This window comes from Podarcis filfolensis (assembly GCF_964270895.1).
Source record: "Podarcis filfolensis genome assembly, chromosome: 10".
Lineage (NCBI taxonomy): Eukaryota > Metazoa > Chordata > Lepidosauria > Squamata > Lacertidae > Podarcis > Podarcis filfolensis.
In genome coordinates this window covers 29,183,407-29,211,062 of record NC_139612.1, presented here as the reverse complement: position 1 = coordinate 29,211,062, position 27,656 = coordinate 29,183,407, and the positions used below count along the sequence as shown (strand labels likewise).

The 27,656-nt window shown below is 39.9% G+C and overlaps 1 protein-coding gene across 4 annotated transcripts in view; it reads left to right on the top strand.

The window, feature by feature from the left end:
• The window catches only part of TAFA2 (TAFA chemokine like family member 2), a 137,404-nt gene extending 111,641 nt beyond the window's left edge, over positions 1 to 25,763 (top strand). For 2 of the 4 annotated variants that reach the window (XR_014539292.1, XR_014539293.1), the window contains exons 3-6: positions 413 to 565; positions 1,598 to 1,722; positions 10,943 to 11,178; positions 23,665 to 25,763. Coding sequence is in view for 2 of the 4 variants with exons in the window: in XM_083574767.1 (XP_083430893.1) it covers positions 413 to 565; positions 1,598 to 1,722; positions 23,665 to 23,676 (290 nt within the window). In the remaining 2 variants the exon portion in view is untranslated. The remainder of the gene's footprint in view (positions 1 to 412; positions 566 to 1,597; positions 1,723 to 10,942; positions 11,179 to 23,664) is intronic. The other 2 variants (XM_083574767.1, XM_083574766.1) reach the window with 1 other exon arrangement.
• The last annotated feature ends 1,893 nt before the right edge of the window (positions 25,764 to 27,656 follow it).

Here is a 27,656-nt window from a genome sequence, read left to right as displayed (position 1 = left end):
TGTCTTTTGGGGGGTTGGGGGTTGGAATGGAGTTGCTTGGAAAAGGGCATGGCTGGCTGTCTAAAACCCTAAGCAGGAGCACTCCATACTGCCAGCATTCTTCTGCAGGTAACACTTATTTTCTGAACGCTATTCTTCTGATCATATTGTCTTCTCTGCCTGCAGCCAGCCACTCGAGGCCAAACATACAATGTTCCTGCCCCAAAATAGCTGTTGTGTTCTGAGCAATAAGGTAATTATAAGGTATCTCAGCCTAGGAAGCAAGATAAGCTCTTCCCTTAGCACAGAAGACCTTTCCGACGACACCTACGGTGCAGACGGCCTCTTAAGTTGATGCATTTCTGGTTTTAAAGAAATTGTGCAAAATAAATAAATGAATGTCATCACTGCTGTCAACCTCTTGTTTCCACAGCTCATCATGTTAAAACTGGAACTTGTGAAGTGGTGGCTCTCCACCGATGTTGTAATAAGAACAAGATAGAAGAAAGATCGCAGACAGTCAAGTGCTCCTGCTTCCCCGGGCAGGTAGCAGGTACCACACGAGCAGCTCCTTCTTGTGTTGATGGTGCGGCACATTCTGTGGTTTGTTCTTCCCTCTCGAGTCATGCTCTGCCGAGTTCTTTAAGCGATTGCCTTTCATTTAATCCTGCCAATATTTATAGTGATAAGGAGGATATTGAGAGTTCTTTGGAGGTATATATATACCCAAGGTGAACGATAGCTGGAGATTTGAAAGTGAATTACCAAGCCTGGCTGTGAAATGAAACCTCTAGGGACTTGATGTAAAACTCTGAGCACCCATACGGTTGTATCAAGTTCGCTCATTTTAATATCTGCTGCTAAAGCTACATCAGCGTATTTGCTCCATGAGCTGCTGTTTCACATTTCCTTTATATTATTTTCGCCACAAAGAAGAAAAATCAAGGCAAAGGGTGATGCCATCTCTCTCTTTTTTTTAAGGAAGTCATTTTAACATGAGAGCAGCACAAGAAATAAATGCTTTCTTTACATTCAGGAGAGAGATTTTTAGATGGTCCATGTGCCTTTGCCTGCTGCATGTCACATGCTCTGCAAGAAGCTTGTGTTTTCATGGTGCTGCGATGTCAGCTATCGCAGAAACAGTAACTATATCATCTTTTGAGAATATATTTCTTCCAGACACATTAGACCTGAATGTTCAAGGGTTAAGAAATATAGGCTGAAAGCAGAGATTATAATGAATCTTTTAACATGAGAGCAGCTCAATGAAACTGGAGAAATGCGAATCCTGAAAGACATTTAAATAGATGTGAGAGGCTTTTAAGCCGTTCCAGAGAGAGACATGTTGAAAATAAGTCAAACATTTCATGATACCGGGTCAGTTTTCTGCCCCCTTATTGGTTAATGTCATTCTGATTGCTGTTCAAATTCACATATATGCAATTTTCATTTTGATTTCGTTATGCAGATATTTATTTATTGTTAAAAAAATGCAGATCATAGTTGACATTTATGACTTTGCTACTATTGCCCTGACAATATTTCCATGGAATAAGTTAAAAATAGCACCAATATATATTAAAAAAAGCATGCCTTTCTTCTTCTTCTACTTCTCTAGCTTCAATAGTGGAACAAAAATGGTGGTGCCACATGCAGCCATGTCTTGAAGGGGAAGAATGCAAAGTTCTTCCAGATCGAAAAGGATGGAGTTGTTCTTCCGGCAATAAAGTGAAAACAACAAGGGTAAGTACCTTGACACCTGTCTGGCAGCTGTTGCATTACCAGTAAAGAGGACAGAGATCTGCATATAAAATGCATCTGTAACCTGACTTCAACTCAGTCCAAGTCAGTATGTCTTGGGGTCAGGAATGATGGGAGCTGTAGTTTTTATTGCTTATGGTGGGCACCATTTTGGCTGCGCCTGATATATATGCATTTAGAAGTAATGATGAATTTAAATACGAGCACCATATTTGGGAAGACCAGGTGAGACTTGTGCACCTGCTCAGTCAGCTGTCCAGTTGTCAACTTTTGATGGGCAACTTCAACACCCCTGCTCTCGCTTCTTACAGTTCTTATGTTACCTGTCTGAAATTAAACCCAGAACTCTGCAAATCCTAAAAGGCATTCTGTTTTAATATCAGCTCAGTTTCCGCGGATTAATGCATATCACTAACTTTTTTTAGACAGATTTTTTTCCAAGAGATTCCTGTTGCTCCTCTCCCTTGCCACGTCAGTCCAAATTAAATTGTGGGAGGTGGAAGAAGGAACCCAAAACTAAACCATGCATTTCATGTATGTACGGCTAGAACAGCTTATGATAGAAATTCCTTTGTCTCTATTCAGTTAATTTATCAATTTCAAATCCATTCAAGACTTCTTCCGCAATAAATAGCATATAAAACATATAGATCCTCTAGATTTTTAAAATAACTTCACCCACAATCTTCAGAAATCCTAATTCAAACCGAGAACAACTGATTTAGAAATTGCACTAAGAGTCAGCAATATATCAAATACGAATAACCTGTTTTGGCTTGTAAAAAGAAGATAATCCATAGATGTTCATGTATAACATAAGAATAACTCTAGTCAAAGGACCTGTTTGTCCTTGGTTCCATAGTCCCCAAAGAGCTAAAGTTCATAAATATATTTTAAGATCTTGCTGATCTCATGCTTCAAATCTGAAAGAATTTAATAGGGATCTGCATAAAGAATCAACACTGTAGTACAAGAATAGTGCCTTATAGCTTCCTTTTAATTAGAGTCTCTTTTGTTTCACAGATGTTTTGGTGTTGTGTGACAAAATAGCACTATTCAAAGGCAATGGACATTTAGACTGATTTAAATGCAGATCTGCTTCTGTGAAGGACTTATCAAAAGAAATAGAAAGGACTAGATCAAAGGTGCCCCAGCCACCCCGAAAGACATTCCTGTGCTATGGCATTTGAAAGCATTGCTCAGATTGTACTACAGCTAATACATCTTGCGTATCTGGTTTTCATACGACAGGCAGCACCCAAAATTAAGTTTTGGCCAACATAAGATGCACTCCATCATGTCTACTAGCCCCATTTTATTTTTGTCCTTATTTTTAGCTATTTTTTTTTAATGAGAGGGAGAAGAAGGGGCAAGTCAGAAAGATGGCATTGACAGTGGCCAGAGATAAGGAAAAGCTGGAGGCAGAGACAGTGGTTGAGCAAGAGAAGCAAGAAAACAGATGTACAGTAGATAGTTAAAGAAAAATGAAGAACACCCCAGTCCTGTGTAGAACGTTGCAGTTTAAGGCTGGCCCCTATCTAAAAAGTTGGCTCCTGTGCTTTCTAAGCAGCTGCTTTAGAGCACCTCCCCAACAGCAGTTTACAAGAGCATTTACTCGTTAATCATTCCAGTGCTTCTGTTTGGACATGGGGATGTGCTACCAATTTAAAAAGTGACAACTCACAGGCCAGGTAATAAAGGACAGTTAAACTTAACAATGCACTGTAAATGGTCCCCTCTGTTATATGAAACTGAAACCACACCAACACTTACAAACCAATATCACACTTTGGAAAGCATGTCAGATGTTTCAAAAGTGCTGAGCAGCCTGGAGGTCTCATTCTCTGAATGCAATGATAACTCCCCAAAATGCTTATTTGCTCTTGGCCACAAGGTTTGCAAAAGTACAAAAAATATATATGTAGGGAAACCCCACACACAAGTTGGGTGAATCGGAGGATCCTCAAAACAGCCTGGTAAGGACTAAGAACGCGCAGTGTCCATGGAATGCTGATTGACAGTTGAAAGGAGGCAAAACAGCCTGGTAAGGACTAAGAATGCGCAGTGTCCATGGATTGCTGATTGACAGTTGAAAGGAGGGAATGGAAAACTCTGGAGGAGGAATGGAATTGAGTATGGTATAGAAGGGTACAACTGAGTGGGAGCATTCCACACTGTTCTATTTTGTAGATCTTGGAGGATTTCCTAGTTTTCTAGTACTTCAGTCTTCTGCACACATCTAGGGAATACGCTCTATTGAACTCAGTCGACTTTGAATTTTGGCACAACTTGCCAAGGAAGAATTTACATATCAGAATCATCTAGTAAGGCCAACCACTGCAAGTACTTGATTTCTCACTTTGCTGTAGCATTGTCTTGGGAAACAATGTTCATAATACCCCTTTACCATTGAGACTGTATAAGTGTATAATCTAGAGTGGGGGGAAATCAGCAAGTCATAATCACAATTAGTTGAGCCTCCTCAACTAATTGGGGTGGGTTTTTCCCCTCTTGTAAATAGGAAACATATCAGCATAGGCTGAGGAGATGTCATGCAGGCTGTTATTTTATGGTGCATGTATATGCATGTTAAATCAATGCACATGACAATCTATATGTGGGTTTCATACATTTTCATACATGTGTAGGTTTCATACATTTGTTTCATGGAGAGGCCTTTATACTTCTTAGATCAGTTGTCCCGTAGTTTCTGTCCTGATTCACAGCAGGTTTCCAAGACAGTCAAAGATGGGGTTCTTTACCTGAAAATGCCAGGGATCATCCTAAGAATGTTTGTATGTAAGTGAGTACTCTACCCTGAGTGATGGTTTTTCTTCTGTGGGAAAATCCCAAGATGGAGGAACAGAGACACATTGCTCAGTGACTAAATCTGTACGTTCATTTCTACGTACTGCATCTAATGGTTAGTTCCATACAAGATGGGTTTAATGAACGGAACCAATGCAAGATGCCTACTTATATATTGTGAGGACCATGGAGTTCGTAATACGTTATACATTTCCAGACAAGAAGCTTTAGATACCATACTACCAAATTATTTCAAAAGTCACTGTAGCCCAGAGAGGGAAATAGCCAAGCTCTTTTCACACGCTAAAGGGTGTTACTTATCATTCTTCTGCCCCGTCTCACATATCCTAAAACCTTTTGGATATTGATAGTCAGCCAACAGAAAGAGCCAGGAGATTTGATGGGATACCTGGCCTTTCTCCAATAGCTGAAGGAGATTGGACAATGAAAGTAGAGCTCTGTGCACCTGTGTCCAAAAGGGAACCTGAAGACTACACTGTTTGTCAGAATGGTTCTGAACCGATACATCTTTAAAAAGACCATTACAGAGATGATAATAATTGGTAAGATTAATGTATTCATCAGGTGCTGACAGTTGTTTCTATAGCCCTCCCGATCCTGATTTGTTCTGCTAGGACTGCTTCTGTTTAGTTGACTGCCCACTGAGCAGAAAAAAATAAGGATGGATAAGGAGGAACAATAAATACAGAAGGGTTGAAAATGAGTCCCTGGACTTAGGAGTGGAATTTATCTTGAAACCAAGGCTGATATTAGTGTCAATGAAACAGCTATGTCAGATGATGATCTTGTCCTCCTCTGAATTACAACAGATGTATGTGCACTTTAGGCAGCTGCAAAGAAGGGTGGGAGGTGGACAGAGTAGAACTGCTGTTTGTGCCAGTAAAAAATGCCAGAAATACAGTTCTCTTGTTGTCTCCTTCCCTTTGCAACTGCTTGCTTTCTCAACTTCTTCTCAAAAAATAGGTCTGTAGTTCTGATTAAGATAAGATTTGTCACAGTGAATCATTTATCTAGAACTCTAGTATGCAGGGTGTGCATTGCAGTGTTCCTGATAGATCCTGCAAGCCATCTGTGGTCAGCACACTAGAAGAGCAATGAAATATTTCTCACATTCAGGGTGCAATTCTCAGCTCACTTAATCTGGAATAGTAGTTCTTAACTTCAAGGCAGAACACACCGGTAAGAGTAAGTTGAAGATTACTAAAAGTTTTATTTGTAGAATGTTGTTTAAGACTGCAGTTTAATGTGCATTTATTGGGGGTTGACCTCAATACATTGATTTACACTAGTGGCCAAAACTGTGGAAACCTTTTGGAAAAAGTGTGTTTCTGAGGTTTGATGGCTCATAGCACCACTTCTTTTTGGAGTAATACCATAACATTATATATCAATGGAAAGAAAATTTGATGAAGAATGTAATGCAACAAAGTTTGTTCAATCTGTATAGCCAAATAACCAGAAAAAGGAAGCGCAACTTGCTTAGGTTGATATGCAGTAGCTTTCCTGCATTTGAATGTAGCCAAAGAGCATGAGTGTTTTTAGAGAGTCAATCAGGTGTTATGAGCCACAAAACCTCGGAAATACACTTTTCCCAAAAGTTTTCCACAATTTTGGCCACTAGTGTACTGTATTGACCTCAGTGGGACTTACTTCCAAGCAGACATGATAGGATTTTGCTGATAGAATGATTTTTTATCCTTTTTTTAATTTTTGCTCCTAAAGATGCTCAAGAGTCAACTAGGGGTGGAAACAAAATTATATTAAAGCCAAAGATTCAAACAGAGACAAAGCATGTGCAAGACGAACAGGGATTTGGAAGTAGTCACAGTCGGAACCTGTAGCAGCAATTTGTAGATAATATTCTGTTGCACAAGTGGTGGGTCTGGGGGCAGGACAGAAAACTGTCGAATGTGGGAGTGCAGTACAGCCAGTTTAGAGTTGCTAGCTGGAGCCATAATAAGGCTATAGGAGCTTTCTGGAATGAATAGCTGTTCAATCTGCCAGAGTAGTTCTATGGTTGAGCAGGCAGGATTCCTGCCTAATCCGCAAGGGGATCTAGTTTCTTGGCCTGCCTCAGCCTTCCTGAAAGTCTGCCATGCCACTTGAACAAGCAGCTCGCTAGAACACGAATGGGTTAGGAAAAAGTAATGTATTAAAACTTGATTCATCCAAATCTCATACTTTAAAAAACGAATTTAATTTTCAAATTACAAAAAACCCTAATACATTAAGCAACATTTCATTATCCAATGCTACCTTAAGCACTCATTTAAAACATAACTAATCACTGTACATATACATGTGTATGAATGATTGATTTTTACCAGGGCTTTTACTTACTTGCTTTTTAAGGTCAGCATATTTCAAAAGGGAAAAATGCATGGAAAGCTTGTCTGATAGCTGTCCTTTCCTTCATTTTTTTTTTTAAAAAATGCAATTCTTTGTCATCACTTGTGCATCAACATCTGCTGATCTGTAGAAATAAACGTTCAGCAAGATATTACTCACAATAACTAGGTTTAATATAAACCCCAATATGAGGAATGTTTCATTTCCCCCAGTGGTCAGTCCAGAATTGTGACATTTTCATTAGTCCTAATAAAGGTATTGATGTATCATGAGTTTTGTAAATAGGACAATTTAGAAATGTTTTCAGTGTAGGATAACCCCTTCATTCATTTTTGTTTTCCCCCAATTATATTTTATTAAGTTTTAACATTTTTAACATATACAGTCAAAATACAATTTTCTCTTTCTTTCTTTTCTTGACTTCTCACTCCTTTTTCCATGGAGTTGTTGTTTCTCCCCTTCTGCTACACCCTATCTTCTATCTTATCAAATCATAATCACAATACTATGATCTAATTACTTCTGTTGTTCATAGCTCAAATCCTGCTTGCGAGTTCATCATACTATAACATTTCTTCGAATGGTTCAAAAAAGGCATCTGTCCTTCCATAAAACACCTTCATTTGTTTGCCTTCTCTTTCCTTCCTCTTTCTAATCTAGTGCTTCCATTTCCTGCACATTTAATAGGTGTGTAGAAGAGGGGATTTCACCAGATGTAGCTGGCATGACAAGCTGCCAACTGCTGGAATTTCTTCTTCAACACGTCTATTCAACATGCAGGAGTCCCGTACCCTTCTACAACTTTCTACTCTAATACTTCGAGAAAAACCGATTTGCACTTGAATCCTTACAACCAACCCAAAGAGCAAAACAGCTTCCAGGTGTTTTGGCTCTCCACATTGCTTCATGGCCCTTATCCTTTCACGATTTATCTGCTCTATATAGCATGCTTGTGATCTGTCACGATCTTTCCTACTTACATCTGTGAGTTAGGGCCACTGAGTGCTATTTATTTAGCACTAAAGCATGTGAATGGCTCTACAAGACCCAGATAAGGCCCAATTATTTCTCCAAAGCGCTTACATAAAACAAGAATTAATCACAGGCCTGGGAATGATCAGAGGGCAAGAAAGCAGGGATTGTGATTAAAGTTGTAGAGCTTCTTGTTTATACTCCTGCACACCATGGCAGGTTTTTAATGTCCGATTATTTAACATTATGGTACACTTCAAGTCAAATCTAATTCAAAATGCAAGGCATACATATTTCTTCCTGATAGGCTAGGGATATGCACCGATTCTGATTAAAACATATGAGTTTCCCTTCAGCAATTTGGTTTTCATCTGTTATTTTACCAGAACTATGCGCTTGCAAGACGATAAGAGAATGGAAAAGGCTGACAGTAGTAAGTGAAACAGCAACATGGAATGCTTCATTCAAGGCTATGGAACATGTACCAGTTTTGAATGCACCTTGGCAATATTCTCAAATATCATATTGTGCTCTTCAACACTATTCCTTGGCAAATCACTGTATAGTACATAGAACCCTTTGTGAAAATTAGTGTCTTCCTACATCACAGTTACACTTTTGGTAACTAATAACCCACACAGTAAAATTTATATTTCAGTTCGTTTCAGAAAGGGCGTTTTCATTAAGCACAAATTCATCCAGCCTTCCATTATGAAGTCTGGTATTAGCATCTAATGAACCTAAACATCATAATGTTTTCCTGGAAGGCAAAGGCAAATATTTCTATAGCAGATAATTAAATGGAAATATAGTCATACATCTCCTTACACATATCTTTATTTTCTTCGCAAGTGAACTATTTCACCATTTTAGCATGGAAGGATTGGGAGTCTCAGGAGATTTCTCCTATGGTGTTTTCCTACAGTGATGTCTGCCATTACGGCCCACGTGTTGCTTCCTAAAAGTGTAATGGTCCCATTTTAAAGAGTGTAGAAATCTCCACTGCTGTCTCTAGGTCAGTGGTTCTCAAAGGGTGTGGAGTACCACAGTGATGTGGGAAGAGATCGTGGCAAGTGTGGCAGGAAGGTTCAAGGGCAACCAAAATAACTTTTAAATATTTCAGTGTAGTATGGTATCAAAACATTTTTTTTCAAAAATGGGGGGAGAAATAGGGAATCTGGAGCCTAATCTGGTTTATTGTGGAGTGACATTAGTTCTTTTGAGTATTATTATTTTTTTAGTCAACGCCCCAATTTACATAATAAACAATGGCATCAGATATTTCTAACATTTTCTTATAAGCACCGTTACTCTATCTGGAGTTCATCTGAAAGCTATCTGTGCACATAGCAGTCACAATCGGGAAAGCTGTAGGCACAGATGTTAGTTCACGAAGTTCACGAACGCCAGGTATTGTGAGCAGATTCCCTTCCATTTTGAACAATTGGAAAATCCCAGCTGTGGTCGTAGCGCTTGCACATTGGATCTCAGCCATTCTGTTTTTGAAGCATTTATCCCGTGGTCATGAATTGCAGGTGTTGCATTAAGAGACAAAGCAAGAGGTGTATCGCAGAGGCAGAAGTTTCGTTTTGTTGTGCGTGCGAGAGAGAAGGGGGTAGATTCTTGCTTAACTCCATTGATATCTCTAGCCATTATTTACAGGTTAGTTTCAGCTACTTAGAAGTAAATGCAGACTTTCCTTTTTGGTATGCTAAAGCATAAAAGACACCGGAAATTATGTGTCCAGAATAATGCAGATTGGGCCCCTCAATGGAACCAAACAAAGCAGCCCAAATGTGCATGAAATATGGGAGCGTGTCAGAGACAGGGACAACCCTTAAGCAAAGTGAGGCAGCAGATGCTTCCTCTGCTACCCTACAGCCCTCAGGTAGGGGCAGGGAGATGCTCTCCTGCAACCAGCAACATATGTGCTTGGAACAGATGAGGTGCTATCTTGTCTCCGGGCAGCAAAGCGTCTTGTGGCCACCCTGATCTGTGTCCTTATAGATTTATGTATGAAGGTGAATAGTGGGGGGTGGGGCATGATACTAAAATTTAATTAAGCTTTTGTTTGTTATTTACTAATTTAATTGCAAACAATGTAGTGATTGCAGGTAATGTCATCAGTGCAGTTACATTACATTCCACCAACAGCTCATTGTAACTGACAGTGCCCATGTTGACCCTTAAGTAGTTCTCATTCAGTTGCATCCAACATCGCGCAAGTGTATTTCTTTTCATCCAGAGTGGGATTTCCTCTTCCTTCCTGCCCCTGTATACTCCTCACATCTGCAGAGCAGATACTGGGGGTACAAGGGGAGGATAGAGGAAAGAGAAGTCCTATTACAGCTGTGAAAATCTGTTCTGCTAGCAGCTGGTGGGCAGCCACAATTGGGTATCACTCACTGAGCTCAATGGGTAATACTCCCAGGTAAGTATAGGGTTACTGCTCAAATCCATTTATTTAGGCAGATATTTAACTTTCCAGTTTAAATTTTTTTTGACTGTTTTATCAACTGCTTCTGTCTGTACTTATTATTGTTGTATTGGGGGTTTTCATTTGATTTTAATATAGTTGTAAGCCACCCTGAACATTGTGTGCACAGTGGAAGGACAGGATATAAATTTTCAGAAATACATTCCATTGCTTTCACTGGGACTTATCCATGACTAACGCTTGCTGGGTTGAATCCTGAGTCCTCTGTCCTTGCAGAAAAAGTAACATTCATGTGGCCTTCCCCCCTCTTTTAAATAAACATTGTCTTCAAACAAACTTACATTTGTTCATTGGTCAGGATTACTACAGTTTAATAAATTACTTCCTTGATTTACTTCAATTTAAAGAATGTTGATCTGCCTTAGGATAATTATATTGACAATATATTTCATTAACTTGGAACATTTCTCTTTTATTCTGTAAGAAAGAAGCTATATTTTTCTACAGCATTTAAAGACACTTTATCTTTTCCTTAAAAGCAAAATGCTCTGCCACTAATCCCAGTTTTTGTCTCATACAACTCATTCTAGTGCCTGACATGTGTTTGTTTCTTAGGCAAACGTGTAAAACCCTTCAAGAACAAGGAGATTTCTGCTGTGCCTGGTGACAATTTTTGTTTATTCCACATACACACACACAATATTCTGGCTCCACGTTCGGGGCAATAGTTGTCATGAATCCTACTATTGGTCGGATTCTCAGGAAGGGCCAGAAGGTTCGTTGAGGAGTAAAGAGTCAAAACCTCTCCCGAAAGATGTTCCAGCCTTGCTTTGTTACTCACAGAGCAGCAGGTGTGTACAAATACAGGTTTTCATAGTTGTAGCGATATTTAATGTATTGTACTGTTTCTCAAACTCACAGAGCACCATTTAATCACAACATTACCATTAGAAAAATTAAACATTTTTTAAAAAAATATTATGGGGCTGTTTGTATGGACAATAAGTTTAAAAATAGCATCGTGGACTCGTTATTGACTACAGTAGCCACATCCTTTGTGTATTTGTGTCCTCATGTCTCTGGTCAAACAAGTGTGGCTTTTGCAGAGCTTTAAGTTATCCCCTAGTGAAGCCTTGTTTCCATCAGTGTTCTGTAATAAACCTGTATTGCAGGCACCTAAACACAGGATTACCATCCTAAATGTACAAAAATATAGCACAACATATTCCAATATTTAAATCCCAATAATATTGAAAGCATGATGTTCTTAATCTCCCTGGATTATCCTGGCCTATAAGGATAAAAGCCAAAGCAAAAACATGGTTCTTTAAAAGTGTATTATGGTAAATGCTACAATTACAGTGATATGTGATAGATTGAAATAAGAAATGTAACTTTTGTAACTTGATTATTTTCCAGGTTTAGGCTTTAACAGTGGTACTTTGGTTCCTGAACGCCCCCATTGTTGTACGTTTCGGTTCTCGAAGGCTGAAAACCCGGAAGTAAATGCTTCCGTTTTTGAACGTTTTTTGGAACCCAAATGTGTGAAAGCGGCTTCCGCTGAGTGCAAGAAGCTCTTGCAACCAATGGGAAGCTGCACCTCGGTTTTGAAATGTTCTGGAACGGATTACGTTCAAGAACCAAGGTACCACTGTACATATTAAATCATTAGACCAACGTAAAATTCCATCCACTGTAGCCAGCAATATAGCATATTCCAAAACGGTGTTTAGCAGTCAACAAAGGCTTTCACAAACAGGTATTGAAAGCTCATCATAATCTGTGCCAGCCATGTTTCAGAGAGGAGTTCCATAGAGCTCTACAGTAAAGGACTTCTCTCAGGTTGCTACACACTATGTCTCAGCTCATGGTGGCCCCACCAGGAGAATCCCCTCTAATTATCTTAGCAGACAGTCAGTTATATTTGGGAGCAGGTATCCCTTTGTGTATCCAGACTTGCAGAGTTGCACAGAGTTTAATATGTAAGCATGTGCACCTTAAATTTGGCTTTATATCAGATTGGCGGCCAGTCTGAGTAGGATTGCCCTAGTTGTTGTTATTATTTATTAATTTTTAATACCTGGCCATTTTCCCTGACTCAAGGCGGCTTACAGATAAAAATAACAACAGTTACCAAACAATATAGCCCATGTCTTCCTTTCTTGCAACTTTACCTACAAGTTTAGAATTCTGTTTGTCTTTCGTCAGATTTATATCCATGCTCATCTGTTATTTGTTCAGGTGTTTTCAAATTTCAAATTTATTGGATATGTGACAGTCGGGTCAATAGAATGTGCATATATATTTACTGGATTTACATATCTTCCCACTTTTAGTTCTTGTATATTTTTGACATTTTGGGTTTAAGTGGTTCTAAATCTAGGACAAACAGCAAGGAGCACAGCCAACTTTGGGTCAATCCGAAAGAGGAGGGAGACATAAAAGCAAAATAAGAAAAGCATGTAATAGCAGACAGGGCACCCAACAACTGACATTGCAGTGTACGTTGTTATGAAGCTCTACCTGCAGGTTTTGGTTTATAATGCACTTACGTCTCATAAGGAACTGTGTGTCCCAGTCAGTACTAAACACTGAGCCAAAAACCACCTCTGCCTTTTATGTTTTCACAACTTCCCTTTGGTTGCAACCCTTTAACTTGTTCATAACAAGAGTTGAGGTGAGCAGTAAGGTGCCATGTTTGCTGATAACACCGAATAATTTAGGATTGTTAAAGCAAAAAGGGATAGCAATGAGCAAAAAGGGATAGCAATAAAGATTCTCTGCAGGCTGAGTAAGGAACATTAATATGGCAGGTGCAATTAAGTTCCGGCAAGTATAACGTGATGCAAATTAGAAAGCAAATAGGCCACCACTACATTCATGCAGATGGCATCTGTGACAGACTAGAAAGGGATCTTTCCGTTGCAGTAGATGAAAACATCAACCCGGTGCTTGACTGCTGTGATGAAGGCAAACTCCATGTTAAGGAACCTTAGGAAAGAGATGGTTATCTTACAGTTTTTGCCACCTGTTATCAATAATATTCATAGATTAAAAGATCTTTTTTGGGGGTCTCTCTGTTTAAGAGCTTTAATTGGCTCATGCTATTGGTTTACAGTTTTTAAATAATTTGAATGGGCAAGAGGAAAATTCAGTAGTTAACAACAACGTTAAAAAGACAACCCTTCTTTCAAAATCAAGTTTTACATACCGTATTTTTCGCTCTATAAGACGCACCAGACCATAACACGCACCGAGTTTTTGGAGGAGGAAAACAAGGAAAAAAAATATTCTGAATCCCAGAAGCCAGAACAGTAAGAGGGATCTGGCTTCTGGGATAGCCTCTTGCTGTTCTGGCTTCTGGGATAGTTGCACGAAGCCTGTTCAGGGCAGCGGGATGAAGGCTCCCCCTGCCCTCAAGAGGCTTCGCACGGCTAAGCCAGAAGCCAGGACAGCAAGAGGGATCACTGCTCAGTGATCCCTCTTGCTGTCCTGGCTTATGGAATAGCCGCTCGGAGCCTCTTGAGGGCAGCGGGAGGAAGGCTCCTCCAAGAGCCGTGCTCCCTTTAAAGAGTGGGGGGAAAGCCCCCAAGAGCCGCACACAGGCTCCATGCGGCTCTTTAAAGGGAGCGCTGAGCAGAGGCTCCCGCCTGCATTTGCTCCATAAGACGCACACACAGGGGAAAAGTGCATCTTATAGAGCGAAAAATACGGTATCTCTTTGACGTTAAACGGACTTCCCTTCAAAGTTAAAGGGATTAACCTGCCAGGAAGCTAGGTCAGTTGCATTGAACCACTCTGTTCCTAGTTAATAACAGAGAAGCTTGAGTCGACCCACGTGAAGAAATTGAGGCAGGAATCAGTGAAGATGGAAACGCCAGGCCAGGGCTGTTACTGTTTGTGGCAATAAGTAGAAAAGACACAAAACAAGAAGCAGTGAGCGCATAGAGCTGACCTAAATAGTGCTTAAACAGTAGGTTATGGACAACTCCAAATTTGTGAGATCACAGGTGTTTTTGAGTAGATTATTGCAATTATCACATGATAGCCTAGCTATCTGGAACTTCTGTTATAAGACTCTTTTCAGCAAGGCAGTATATTTGTGGGAAACTCTTTGCCCATTCAGCCTTGCGAATTGGATGTCAGCTGCTCATCTGAATCTACCCTAGTCTGTAAGAACTAATAAGCATCAACTGATAGCATCAAAAGACATAAATGGTTTAGACATTAAATTGCTGCTGGGCCACTTGGAAAGCTACTGAAAGTAAAAATGTTCAGGGCACTCAGTGATAGGCAGCAACATCTACATTTACTTCAGACAGCTAATTGCGTAACATGATTTTACAGAAGTATAGAATATTGTTTTTACCCATGAGGATGAAACACTTAGCAATTAGGGTGAAATCAGAAATAAATTCTGAGTTGCAGGACTGCAGTTGATTTGCTTTGTTTTACTTGCAGTTCATATAATGCCAATTGTTTATAATAATGTTGCAGACGACAAGCAAAAAGCACAGTACATTTGTACTGATTTTATAATATTCCTATTCTGGGATTGTTAACTCCAAATATATGTTGGAAATGAATCAAGTTGTTATTGTTGTTGTTGTTGTTGTTGTTGTTGTTGTTGTTGTTGTTGTTCTTGTTCTTCTTCTTCTTCTTCTTCTTCTTCTTCTTCCTCTTCCTCTTCCTCTTCCTCTTCCTCTTGTTAAAGAAACACCTTATAAATGAGATTCATGGGGAAATGTAATAATTTGGGACTTGCTTTCTGACTTTTAAGCCACTAATGTCTGTCACTGGATAAAGAACATCATGTTTACCTAGGCTTTATAAATAACTAATGTAGTCTGTTATTCTCACAATTTTTCAATCTGTGCTTTAACTTGTAAGGGTGGTATGAGGTACTTGAGTGTATTTATGTTGCTTTTGATTTATTTGGTTTTATATCTTGTGTATATTCTAATTGTTTTCTTATTTATTGCAAACCACACTAAGAACTTTATGTTCTGCCACCAGTCAGTCAATCAGTCTTTGTTTCCATCATGTTTTCAAGCTTATTTCTGCAGCCATGGAAGTATTCATAGCAGGATGTTCCACATTTTGATTTTTTGACGTGGAAAGCTTGATAGAAAATATAATGACAATAAAAAACAGGATGATGAATGATGCCCAAACCAATAAGTTGGGTTTTTTCTCAGAATGCACAACTGTGAACTATGTTACCACAATCTCCTTTGCTTACACAAATCACATACTGTTGATGATTTGACGAAAACATGCAGCACCGTTTCCAAAATCCTTAAAACAAGTGCCTTCCCATCTGTTCAAAAATGTGTTTTCAGACAAACTCTGCTTTCCACGAAGTGCAGAAATCATAAACTACCTCCATTCCACTTGCCTGGCTGTAGAAGTCTACTATAATCTAATACAACAGTCACACAGGAGGCTTGATATTATTTGTTTCCAGGCCATGCATACATGTGTCACAGACTCAGGAGGGGCATTCCCCATTCCTTCCCATGTAGGAGGGAATATCTCTTCTAATGTGACATTTATAATCGTTTTATAAGTATTTATTGCAAAAAATTATCTATCATCTATCTATCATCTATCTATCTATCTATCTATCTATCTATCTATCTATCATCTATGTATCTATCTATCATCTACATACACACAATATTAATTTTATTTATTTATTAGATTTATTTCCTGCTCTTCACCAGAATACCCCAGGAATAGCTCAGTTGGAAGAGCATGCGACTCTTAATCTCAGGGTTGTGGGTTTGAAGCCCACGTTGGGTAAAAGATTCCTGTATTGCAGGGGGTTGGACTAGATGACCCTCTTGGTCCCTTCCAACTCTACGATTCTATGAATAAACAGTTATTTTTTTAAAAAAAACCCAGATATAACCGTTACAATTATCAAACAAGTAAAACTATTCAAAATAGAAGAGAACATGAAAAAGAAGAAGAAAAAGAGTAAGAAATAATAAGAAAAACTGACAAAACTTAAAACTTATAGGGGTATGGTATAAAGAGGAGGCCACAAGAGTATGCTTACTACACAAAAAGGTGTGGGAGAGGAGGAGAATGAAATGCCCTTCCATTACCTTTCCTTGCTAAACTCCCCGGTTTTAAGGAATTTTCTCCTTGCTCTACTATGAGAGGGCAATTGTGGTGGCAGGGGTGGGGGAGGCTGCTTAAAAACAGTCCTGGAAAAATTGTGGGGGGTGTCCACTGCCCCCACCATTTGTGTGACAAGTATATGACCAGTCCCCCTTTATATATGACATAGAGGCACACACATGCTTGAGATACATGTGGCTGCAAGTTTGGCCTTTACCAAAATACATACAAAGGGTTTGATCCAGGGCTGTCCTTCTATAAGCAGAAAGGTGTTTCCTGAGTCAGCGCAACAGCTTTATGTTAGAAAACAGAGCTAAAACCCAGCTGCGTGCTTCTGTTAGTACAAAGCGGCGTATGATTCTGTTGCAGGAGGTTTGCTAGCTCAAGCCATTGCACGTTCTCAAGAGAAATGGTCTTGCTCCGTGTCTCAAGATGCATGCTCGTACCAAGTTTGTGCTCTGCAAAATCTTCCACTTGCTCTTGCGCAAGTTATCATAACGGAGCCAACACCATATTTCTGGATCCAGCACACTGTTACAAAATAAAATTCTATATGGTAGTACCCTGTGATTTAAAAAGCCCTTTGCAAAAGGGTTCTAGCTCAGTGATAGAGCCCATGCTTCTCCATGCTTCTCCTTGTTCATTCCCTGCCATCTCTCAGTGGAACAGACTCCTATTTGAAACCCTAGAGATCTGTTTCTGGTCAGCATAGTTGAAACTGAGCTAAATGGAGGAATAGCCTAACTTGATATAAGGCAGCATTCGGTCTTTCTGTACCATGCTCCACCTGTGCTTTGGAATAATGACATGTGCACACACATGCAACACATCTCAGCATCATCCATTCCACCTTAACTCGGTCTTAGGAATGATTTGAATAAAACATTTTGGAGTACTTGGCAATCTCTTTTTCTTAACGCCCTGAACAGTTTGGTGTCATCAGTAAACGTGGCCACTTCAACACTCATTTATAAACAAGTAGGAAAGCTCAGGTCCAAGTAATGGTCCATGGCAGAAGCTCCTGCATACATCCCTCTGCTGAATGTCTGGGAAACCTTTCTGGAACAGCAGGCTAGATTTTCATCACCCTATAGGGGCAACTTTGGCAGATGGGTGGGGTTGTAGTTCAGTAAAAGCTAGAGGGACACATATTAGCCATTCTTCTAACATCAGAACGGATTCTTCTTCATTCACCCCCTTTCTGTTTCTGAGCAGAAGACACCAATGAAGAAATGAGAAAGGCCCTCTCATTTGCTGCTACATTATAAATACCTCCCAACCCCAGCAAAATCCTGCGTTGAGGATTTTACCTAGTGGTACAGCTTATTATGTTCCTATATGCCTTTGTATCAGAAAGGCACCTGGGCAATTCGGTTGGCAGTAAATATTGCTGCAAACATTTCTGAGATCATGGTCTTTCCAACAAGTGGCTCTTGTCCAGGTTTGTTAATTGTCTTACTTTAAATGTTGTGAGGATCCTATGCCCTTTTAAAATGTGTTTTTGGGGGTGGGGTGGGGTTATTGGGTTGTTTTTATTTTGATTATGTATTTTGTGGTTTTATATTTTGATTTTACTCTGTGAACTGCCCTGAGACCTCCGGGTATACAGCGGTATATAAATTCAATAGTAAAATAAAGGTAAAGGGACCCCTGACCATTAGGTCCAGTCGTGGCTGACTCTCGGGTTGCGGCGCTCATCTCGCTTTATTGGCCGAGGGAGCCGGTGTACAGCTTCCGGGTCATGTGGCCAGCATGACTAAGCCGCTTCTGGCGAACCAGAGCAGCGCATGGAAACACCGTTTACCTTTCTGCTGGAGCGGTACCTATTTATCTACTTGCACTTTGAAGTGCTTTCGAACTGCTAGGTTGGCATGAGCAGGGACCGAGCAATGGGAGCTCATCCCGTCATGGGTATTCAAACTGCCGACCTTCTGATCGGCAAGTCCTAGGCTCTGTGGTTTAACCCACAGTGCCACCCAATAGTATGTGCTATTCAATATGTACCTAGCCATGATAACAACATGTCCCTACCAAATATATAGAAAGCAGATTAGGGCTGTGTGTGTGTGTGTGTGTGTGTGTGTGTGTGTGTGTGTGTGTGTCCAAGTACAGTACTGGTGAGCAAAAACAGCCAAGCTGAATCTTTCCCTCTACACTGACCTCTCCAGAGTTAGTTCCTCTGTGGGCGATTGCTTCATGTCACAGAGACTCACAGAAGGAAAATTATTGGTGAAGTGCAATTTTGTAATGGAAATTGGAGATGGTAGAGTTTAGGTCCTTCCTCCCGTGCTCACTGCACACATGCTATACTTTAAAATCTCTCTTCCCCGCATCCTCCCTGTGCTCAACAACAACCCAATTCTGATGCCCAGGTCTATTTCCGTCATTTCCACTCTGCCTGCCAGTTTGGACCACTTTAGAAGTCACCACAGTTTTGTAATGCAGTGGTTAATAGGCAGATTTTATCCTTCAGAGGACCTTCTGAGTTATTCCTGTGGTAAGTGATGCCACGCGAGCCGAACATGCGCTCATCGAACTTCATCTGAGGTGTAAAATTCTTTTAGATTTAATTATCCATTGTTGTTTTAATATAGAAGTGGCGAGTTCACATGCAATTACGCTTGGCTCACAGCAGCCATTCACCAATTCAAATTAAAAAGTCTTGAAACAGCAGAGTAATTATACCGTAATTGCACACTGAGCACAGAGAAAATGAAGAGAGCCTAATTCTTTGTATTTATAACATAACAACCTATGTGGAAAAAAAGACATTAGCATAAAGGGAGCCATAACTCGCCAAGTATGAACAAATTAATTCAAATAAATATTTAGGGTGTTATATCCTTTTCCATCTGTAGTACTGAGCAACAGCAAAAGTTAATTTTCAGATGTATTAATAATTAATTGAAAAGTTGATTTGAATTGATTGGAACACATTTGGAATGTTACTGTTCTCCTAGGATGTTTAAGATCGGCTTGGTGCCGCTCTCAAATTCTGTTTTTCTATTTTTATATATATAAAAAAAACCTGGCACAGGACTCTACCTTCCAGCTGCTCCGCTGCAAACCTTACACTCTTTCCAAAAAGGGAAGCTTCCTGTAAATAACATGGATGGATATTAGCTAAAATTTAACTGCATTTTTATGAAATTGACTTCCACATCTGAACAGTAATGTGTAAGTGGATAGATGCCATTAACACTAATGGCTGGTGTGTGCTTCCCTTGTATTGGGATTTATATTCTCAGATAGTGGCAAATTTGGACTATTCCAAGTATTACTCAGAGTAACGGCGTGTGACCTACAAGCATAAAATTAAGAAGGAGAAGGAGAAAGGACAGGTGGAGCAGCAGGAGTGCTGGCAACAGAAAGCTATTAGAGGCTCCAGTGAAACAACAATAGTAATGATAATGGTGATAATAACAATAAGCAAACTAAAATAAAATGCACCCAGTGAAGCATGAATTCGTCTTCTAAATAAACAGGGATGGTGCTATAGCTATATATATATATTTATGATCATGCACCATGCATGGCTACGTTGTGCAGCTGCACATGAATTATTTTGCTGGCACATTCTGAAGATGGAATTGAGAATTATTCTGCCTGCTAGGATACTAACATGCTATGTGAGTTGTATGACACATCCTTAACTGCAAAGCGGAGGAGTCTCTTTTCGAACTGGACTGTTTTATGGGCTTTTGCAGAGACACCAAAGGATGATAAAAGCCTAGGGATGATGCCAAATTTGACATTTCAAATTTCAGTTTGTTAACCCTGCCCTTGCTAACCTCAAGCTGTTAGGTAAAGAAGGAGAAAAGATTCACCCAGTCTTGCAAAGGACCGTGTTACATTTCTTTTGGCTGCATAGAAAGGATGATCCTGTGCAGGCATCATGGTTTGGAAGAGAGTTCAAGCCCCTGTCTGAAGTGCAAATGATAATTGCCTAGCCATAGCTATGGTGAAGCATCAGAACAACACAGAAAACAAAGGTGTTGATTAATTTGTGTCAGTTCAGCCAGTTTCACTGGTAGGGTTAAAAAATAATGAATGCATTGATAATTCTAAACCCCACATCTCAACAGTAGTTTTCAAAGTGTCTCCCAAGGATGAAATGTTGTTGTTGTTTAGTCGTTTAGTTGTGCCCGACTCTTCGTGACCCCATGGACCAGAGCACACCAGGCACTCCTGTCCTCCACTGCCTCCCGCAGATCAACTTATCTCCAGAGTTGATAAAAGACTCGTATGCAGATGCTTTTGCTGAAGGCAAAGGAATGTTTCATCATTAAGGAGCAAGGCCCTTCAAAATCAGATGTATCTCTTGATGAACTGTTACCATGGTCAGTCCAGTGAGTCAGCCCACCAGAGAAAGGAGTGCATTGTTTAATGAAGTTTTAATACAAAAAAGCAACATGATTATTAATTGCATCCACTAATGCAGCAGAAAGACTCCTTAAAGATGTTCTCTTTGATATGACAGTGATCTTGTTTTCTTTCCTCTTCATGTTTTAAATGCAAGTCAGGCATAGGGAAAAAATCCAATTACTGTGAAATTTTCTGTCTTATGCATTCTTCCTATGTGATCCTTTTATTTTTATGTTGGCTCAGATGAAAGTGCTCCAGTGAAGTTTTGAGAGCTCCTTTATGTACAAGGGATTGGAAGATGAATATATCTTGTGTACAGAAATGTCCCATCCCCCGCCTCCAGTGTTGCTGCTTCTGTCTCCCACCAAATTATTTCTGCTTTTTGACTTGAGTTTGAGACAGGAAAAATTGAGAAGTACATTTTGAAAATTGCTCGAATTCTCAACAATAGGCTTGTTTCCAAAGCAGAATTGGTTTAATTCATTCTTCCTGTGGTTGCTGCTGCTGCTATTTTTTAAAAGCGCTCCTGAAAACTTTTCTGAAGTTATGGCTCCAACCAAGAGGTGAAAATCCCCACGAGAACTTTCTTTTTAATAGTATGCTCAAGTTCTCCCAAAACAAGATCCTTCTCTGGTTTTGGTAGAATCTCAGCAATGGCCTTTAAAGTAGCAACATGAGTTCATTATTTGAGGAGGGGAACAACTTTGTGGAAATGCCGGTCAGGGACTGTTATTTAGGTGTCCATGATGACAGTCCTAATATATTCTTTAAGGAGTATTATGCACTTTTCATTATTTAGCATTATCTGCAAATTAATATTTAGGCTTTCTATTTGTTCTGCTTTTTTTTTTTAAAGCCTCAAATTTGTTTTACAGCCAGTCCTTCATTTTAGAGAGAAATGTTCCAGCTACTACCATGTTGTGGAGAGCCACTTGGATTAACTATCTCACCAACTGCTTTTAAACTCCTGTAGGATCTACCTTCCTACAGCTTAATACTTTTTTTTTTTTAAGTCTAACCCTTTTACTTTTTCACCACTACCATTTAATTCCAACTTGGTTTTCTAGCCATCTTTTATCACACATCCAGGCACGGGATGAATAGAGACTTGTTTCAAACAAATGTGTTATTAAAGTTTATTACATTTATTATTTACTACATGTGACAGAATGAAATACAGTAATACATGTACACATATACATTGGTCATCTAACAATATTTGGCTTTATATTTGCTTAAATCTGTCACAGTTACTCTATAAGACTTTGCCTCAAAGGAGAGACCCCTGGTTCTCACCCTGTGAAAAGCTAATAGTCAATTTCCCCCTTTTGTTCCCCTCTAAAGTTCACTCAGAGGCACTGCTGCTGTCTTCCTGATATATTTGCCTCAGCTGCTCTCTTAAGTTCTTCCTTCTGGTCAGATATTTGAAGACCAGGACTCTTCCACAAAGATGCCATAGTGGCCTTCCCTGGAGTCGTCCTGCAGCCATCTTCCCGCTGCTACTACTTTACCCAGACGTAATCTTCTGTTGGCTGGCTTCTCTCGACTTATGCCTCCTCTGATTCCCAGGCTTACCTTCTGCCTCTTCCCAGTCCCTTAACTGACTGACCGACTGACCCCCCAGACAGTGGACCTGCCCTAATTTTCATCCCTGGGAGAACTCTCCCAGCAAACATCCCCTTGGAAATCTGAATCCTTATTGGCCTATAACTAAGGGCCGATGGTTTTGAATAAGTAGCCACTATCACAACTGATCCTTTTCATTTCTCCAGGCCAATATAAAATATAGATGCTGCTGTTAACTGTCATAAACACCTCTTTTGAAACTAACTGCATAGCCACACCTGGGCAGAGAACTGAAGCACCATATACTGTATTGCAGGGGTGGCCAACTCCCAAGAGACTGCGATCTACTCACAGAGTTAAAAACTGGCAGTGATCTACCCCCTTTGTGGGGGTTAAGGTCAAAGTTGTTGAGCTTCTTTTATGGAGGGGGGAAAGCCACATTTTGGGGGGGGGGGTGCAGGAAAAAATGTTTAGCCTTTTTTAGGGGAGCCAAACTTGTTGGGCTTCTTTGGGGGGAGCCAGTGATCTACCACAGAAGTCCAGTGATCTACCGGTAGATCACAATCTACCTGTTGGACGTGCCTGCTGTATTGTATCTCATCCTGACTTCAGTCAGAAGTGAACGGTCCATTCCCCCTCACTATGTAACCCATTCCCCCACAGGATGGAATACAGTCGTACCTTGGATCCCAAACGCCTTGATACTCAGAAGTTTTGGCTCCTGAATGCTGCAAACCCGGAAGTGAGTCTTCCGCTTTGCGAACGTTCTTTGGAACCCAAACGTCTGATGGGGCTTCTGTGGCTTCCTGCAGCCAATCCAAAGCCACGCTTTGGTTTCCGAACGTTTTGGAAGTCGAATGGACTTCCGGAACAGATTCCATTCAACTTCCAAGATACGAAGGTACTGTGTGTGACTGGGGAATACCAGATCTCACCACAAGAGGGTGTACTCAAATGGAGATCTTGTGACTTTCCCTTGTTGGTATGGAACAGTCAGGTCTCGGTCTAGCTCAAAGCCACATTTCCCTTTTAACAGTTGAGGTAACCTGTTTTTATCATTCATTTCCATTCCAGCTTAAGCTCGGTTACAATAGGATCCAGGCAAGTAGTTCATTTTGTCACACACAAACCTAATTGCAGTTCTATTGCTATGTGCATGTTTAGAAATGCCTTCTCCACAGAGGGGCTTAGTAAACGGATTTGTGCCATTATAAACCTAATGTTCAACATCCCTCAATTTGATATTTTCTTCTCTTTATATTCTTTTGTTTTTACAGGTAACTCGATAGCAAAAGACAAATCAGATCACACTCGAGGCTGATAACATTAAATACAGCCAAGTAGGAAGTTTTAATATCCAACTTAACAATCCTCGAGGTCAGGCTTGAGACTGCTGGGGCATACTAATTATTTCAAAGAGAACATTCGCTGTAATCAGCAGCCACTTGAGATCAAAATGGCTGGAAAGTCACACACACAAGATTTTGACGGAGTGAACTGTGTACATTTGTAAAAATAGCAAAAACATGAAGGGATATACGGCCGAAGAAGTGATGCTTAGAGGACGCCGAAGAAATAGCAATCCTTTGGATCCTTGCATTGAGACTTGTGACGTTTCACCTCGATGAAAGCAGTATACTTTGAAATGTACTGATCCATTTCCTCTGGAACTTTCCTGGTCCTCCATGCAAATTATTGGTGGGACTGTGCACTGCTGTAATCAAACCACTGTTCCAGAAATTGTCCTCTGACACAGCACAGTTTTAGACACGTTTAATTTGTATTCTAATCCTGAAGCTCCAAGGCTACATATTTCAACATGTCGAAGTTGCTTTTCTTATAGGAATGGAAATACTATATATCCATCGTTAATCATTATTGTTGGCAAGTAGTAGTTATCTGAATACGTCAACCATATACGAATGTATCATTAGTCAGACATGTTTCCCTATGACTAACCAACTACCGCAATTCCTTTCGGACAAATAAAGGGTGATCGAGACAGAATGTTCAAGCCCTTCCAATAACATGCTATTAAAATAATCAGTTCCGTATAATTTCAAGAAGATGGGTGTTTTTTTGCATACACTTTGGTTTATTATCATTAGGTCCTACAAAGATTATGGTAAAGAATAAATGGCGCTAGCTAGTCCCTTCATGAAAATAGACGGGTGCATGTTAATTTTTCCATTCTGAGGTTCAATGGTATTCATTCAGATACGTTTTTTAGGTTTTTGGTTTTTGTTGCTTGAAAAAAAATATTACTATCTGGATGCTTAAGTAGATGTCTGTTTCTTGATAGGACGAAATAGGTTTCTTCAAATCTGGAATCCATTGAAGATTTCCTTGGCCACTCCAGGTACATTGAGTTCATTCTGTAGTTATTTTGTTAAACCAGAAGTTCTTTTCTATCTCTTATTTCAGTATCTATTTTTTAATCTTGGTGATCTACTGTTTCATGAAAAATCTTAATGTTTAAATGCCTTAAGCAGCTGTAAACTTTTTTTCTAAGTTATTACAGAATGTATAATTTTATATTCCATTTAATATATTTACCATGCTATGTGGAAATATGAAGACAGAACGAATGGTTTCTTTTGCATTCCATACTGATGTTGCAAGTTAGTCTTAGAGAAGGCAAAGAGAAGACAAATTTTTACTCCATTTGTTTTGGGAGGTAATATGAAAACTACACAAACTCAATCCTAACAGAAAGAGTTATGCCCAGAACCTCAAGTTGTTTCAAGTGGTTACTAATATTTGTGGGGAAAGGGAACTCTTTCCCATTGTAACAAATATTTGGCGTGGCTAATTAGAAATAAATTGGGTTCTATGATGAATGAACACCCTGAGGTACTTTTTCCTGTCATGTGATACAAGATTGTTCCACAACAATTTCATTACCTCTGTTGTATTATGGCACTGGATGAAAGAAAACAAATGATAGCTGAAAATCAATCTGAAATGTATAGTATATAATTCTGCTACAGAGTAATCCAAATTTTTGCAGAAGGGGTATTCTTGTTAATTAAATTTTAATTAGGATAAATTGATTGTAGCATCAGTTAGCAGTCTTGATATTTTAACAGGATTAATATTGTATGGATTCGTTTTTTAAAGGTATGTGTAACGGAGAAACACAGAATTCAAAAAATATGATTAATTCCTTTGCTTGGGATAGTAAAAAGTATAAATGTGTAATTTTGTAGCAGTTATGAGTTTGGCTTTAATTTAGCCAAAAAATCTACAACATGCTTCTCAACATTTTCCCCCCTTTGTGTTTATTCTTAAAACCAACACTGAAAATATTGTATTATATACAAGTGTAAGACATGCATATCAATAGGTGAAAAATAAATGGATTTTCGAATATACTGAACTGAGTTTCTGCAGTGGGTTAATGTTGTGATAACTGATAACCGGTGAATAAATTTGTGCTATAAAACGAACATCTCAGAATGCATATGCAGTTGGAAGCTCTTTTATATATATTTAAAAGCCTCTTTAAAAATAGATAAGGGACATTTCAAGATACAGACTCCAGTCTAGGAATTCCTGTTCTCTTCTTTGCCGTCTTCCTTTTATGCCTTGCTGAGCACGTCACCTTGTTTTTCTTTCTGGTTATCATTTCAGCAAACAGAGGTAGTAACTTTGGTGGCGGAGGATAACTATAATGCTATTAACATTAGTGGGCCATGAATGTTCCTTTGGCATCAGAGGCTCCCCTTCAGTTAACACAGTTTCAGTGGCAAGAAAGGGGGGGGGGAATAGTCCTTGGGGTTGAATTGGGTGAAGAGAGAGTTGTTCTGTCCAAATAAAATTAACTGATACCTGTTCAACAAGCTAAAAATAGAGCCTGTGCAGCCGCTGAATTCTTTCTAGGATTGGCTCCGGGTTCCTTCCCTCTGTGAAGCAATGGCATCCATCAGTAGAGGGAGGAGCAAGGGGGAAGACATGAACAATAAATCTCAGATTCCCAACTTTTTTTTTTAAAGAATATGTATCTAGCATTCTTGGAACCAGAAATAAAAGGTAACATGTACAAGTAATATTCTAAATAAAAAATGGTGATGAATTAGCCTGTACTCTCCTGGTGTCAGGGACTGGGCAGAGGAGAAAGGGTGGAGACCGCCTCCCCAGCCTGACCCTTCCAGAGAAGGAGGAGACAGTTCAGAATTACATCAGGGGTTTGAGGGAGGTCACAGCTCAGAGGAAGATGAGGGGGAAAGCTGGGAAATAATGGGAGAGGAGGGAGAAGAAGCGCCAGAGGGGCGACAGCTGACAGACACAGTGTCTTTAGAAAGCATTCCAGACCTCCCCTCTCCCAGAATCCGGTGGGCATTGAAAGTAGGAGAGCAGAGAGCCCAGACGCAAGGGCACTTCTCAGCACCCGTAGTGATGACGCATGAAGAGGAGAGAGGGAGGGGGTTGAGATTCACTCGGGGCAACGTCACTACTCGAAGAGGCTGCATTTCTAAGCCTCTCTGTGTGAATATTGAATAAAAGACATTGGTAAGAACTTTCTTTGTCTTATCTGTTCCTGGCACCCTACCGTGGGTGTTGGATCCTCTGACGCCTGACGCCTGGTGTTTTCATTTGCCCACCACTCCAAAAGGAATTGCAGCGGACATGCAGCTGAGAACATTTATCTTAGCCCTTAGGGAAGAAAATAAAACCTTTGTTTTTTGTGTAAGTGTTGGGAAAGATTGAGGGCACAAGGAGAAGGGGAGGACAGAGGATGAGATGGTTGGACAGTGTTCTCGAAGCTATCAACATGAGTTTGACCAAACTGCGGGAGGCAGTGGAAGACAGGAGTGCCTGGCGTTCTGTGGTCCATGGGGTCACGAACAGTCGGACACGACTAAACAACAACAACAAGGTCCAGGTTTCATTATTTAGCAATATTTTAAGGTCTTAGGAAGCTGCTGTCTACTGAGTTCATCTAGTTCAGTGATGGCCAAACTTGGTACTCAGGTAAGATGGCTAACTCATCTTAGCTGACTTGGTACTCATCTTAGCTTGGTACTCATCATCCCTAGCTAACAGGACCAGTGGTCAGGGATGATGGGAATTGTAGTCCTAAAACAGCTGGAGGGCCAAGCTTGGCCATCACTGATCTAGTTGGTCTGTACTAAACTGGCAGTGGCTGTCCCAAGGTTTCAGCTATTTGAATAGGATGCCCACCTTTACAATAGTTCTGCTTCCGGTTTCCTGCTGTGACCTAAGATGAGTATCTATTGTTCTGCTCATCCATTTGATTTATGATCCC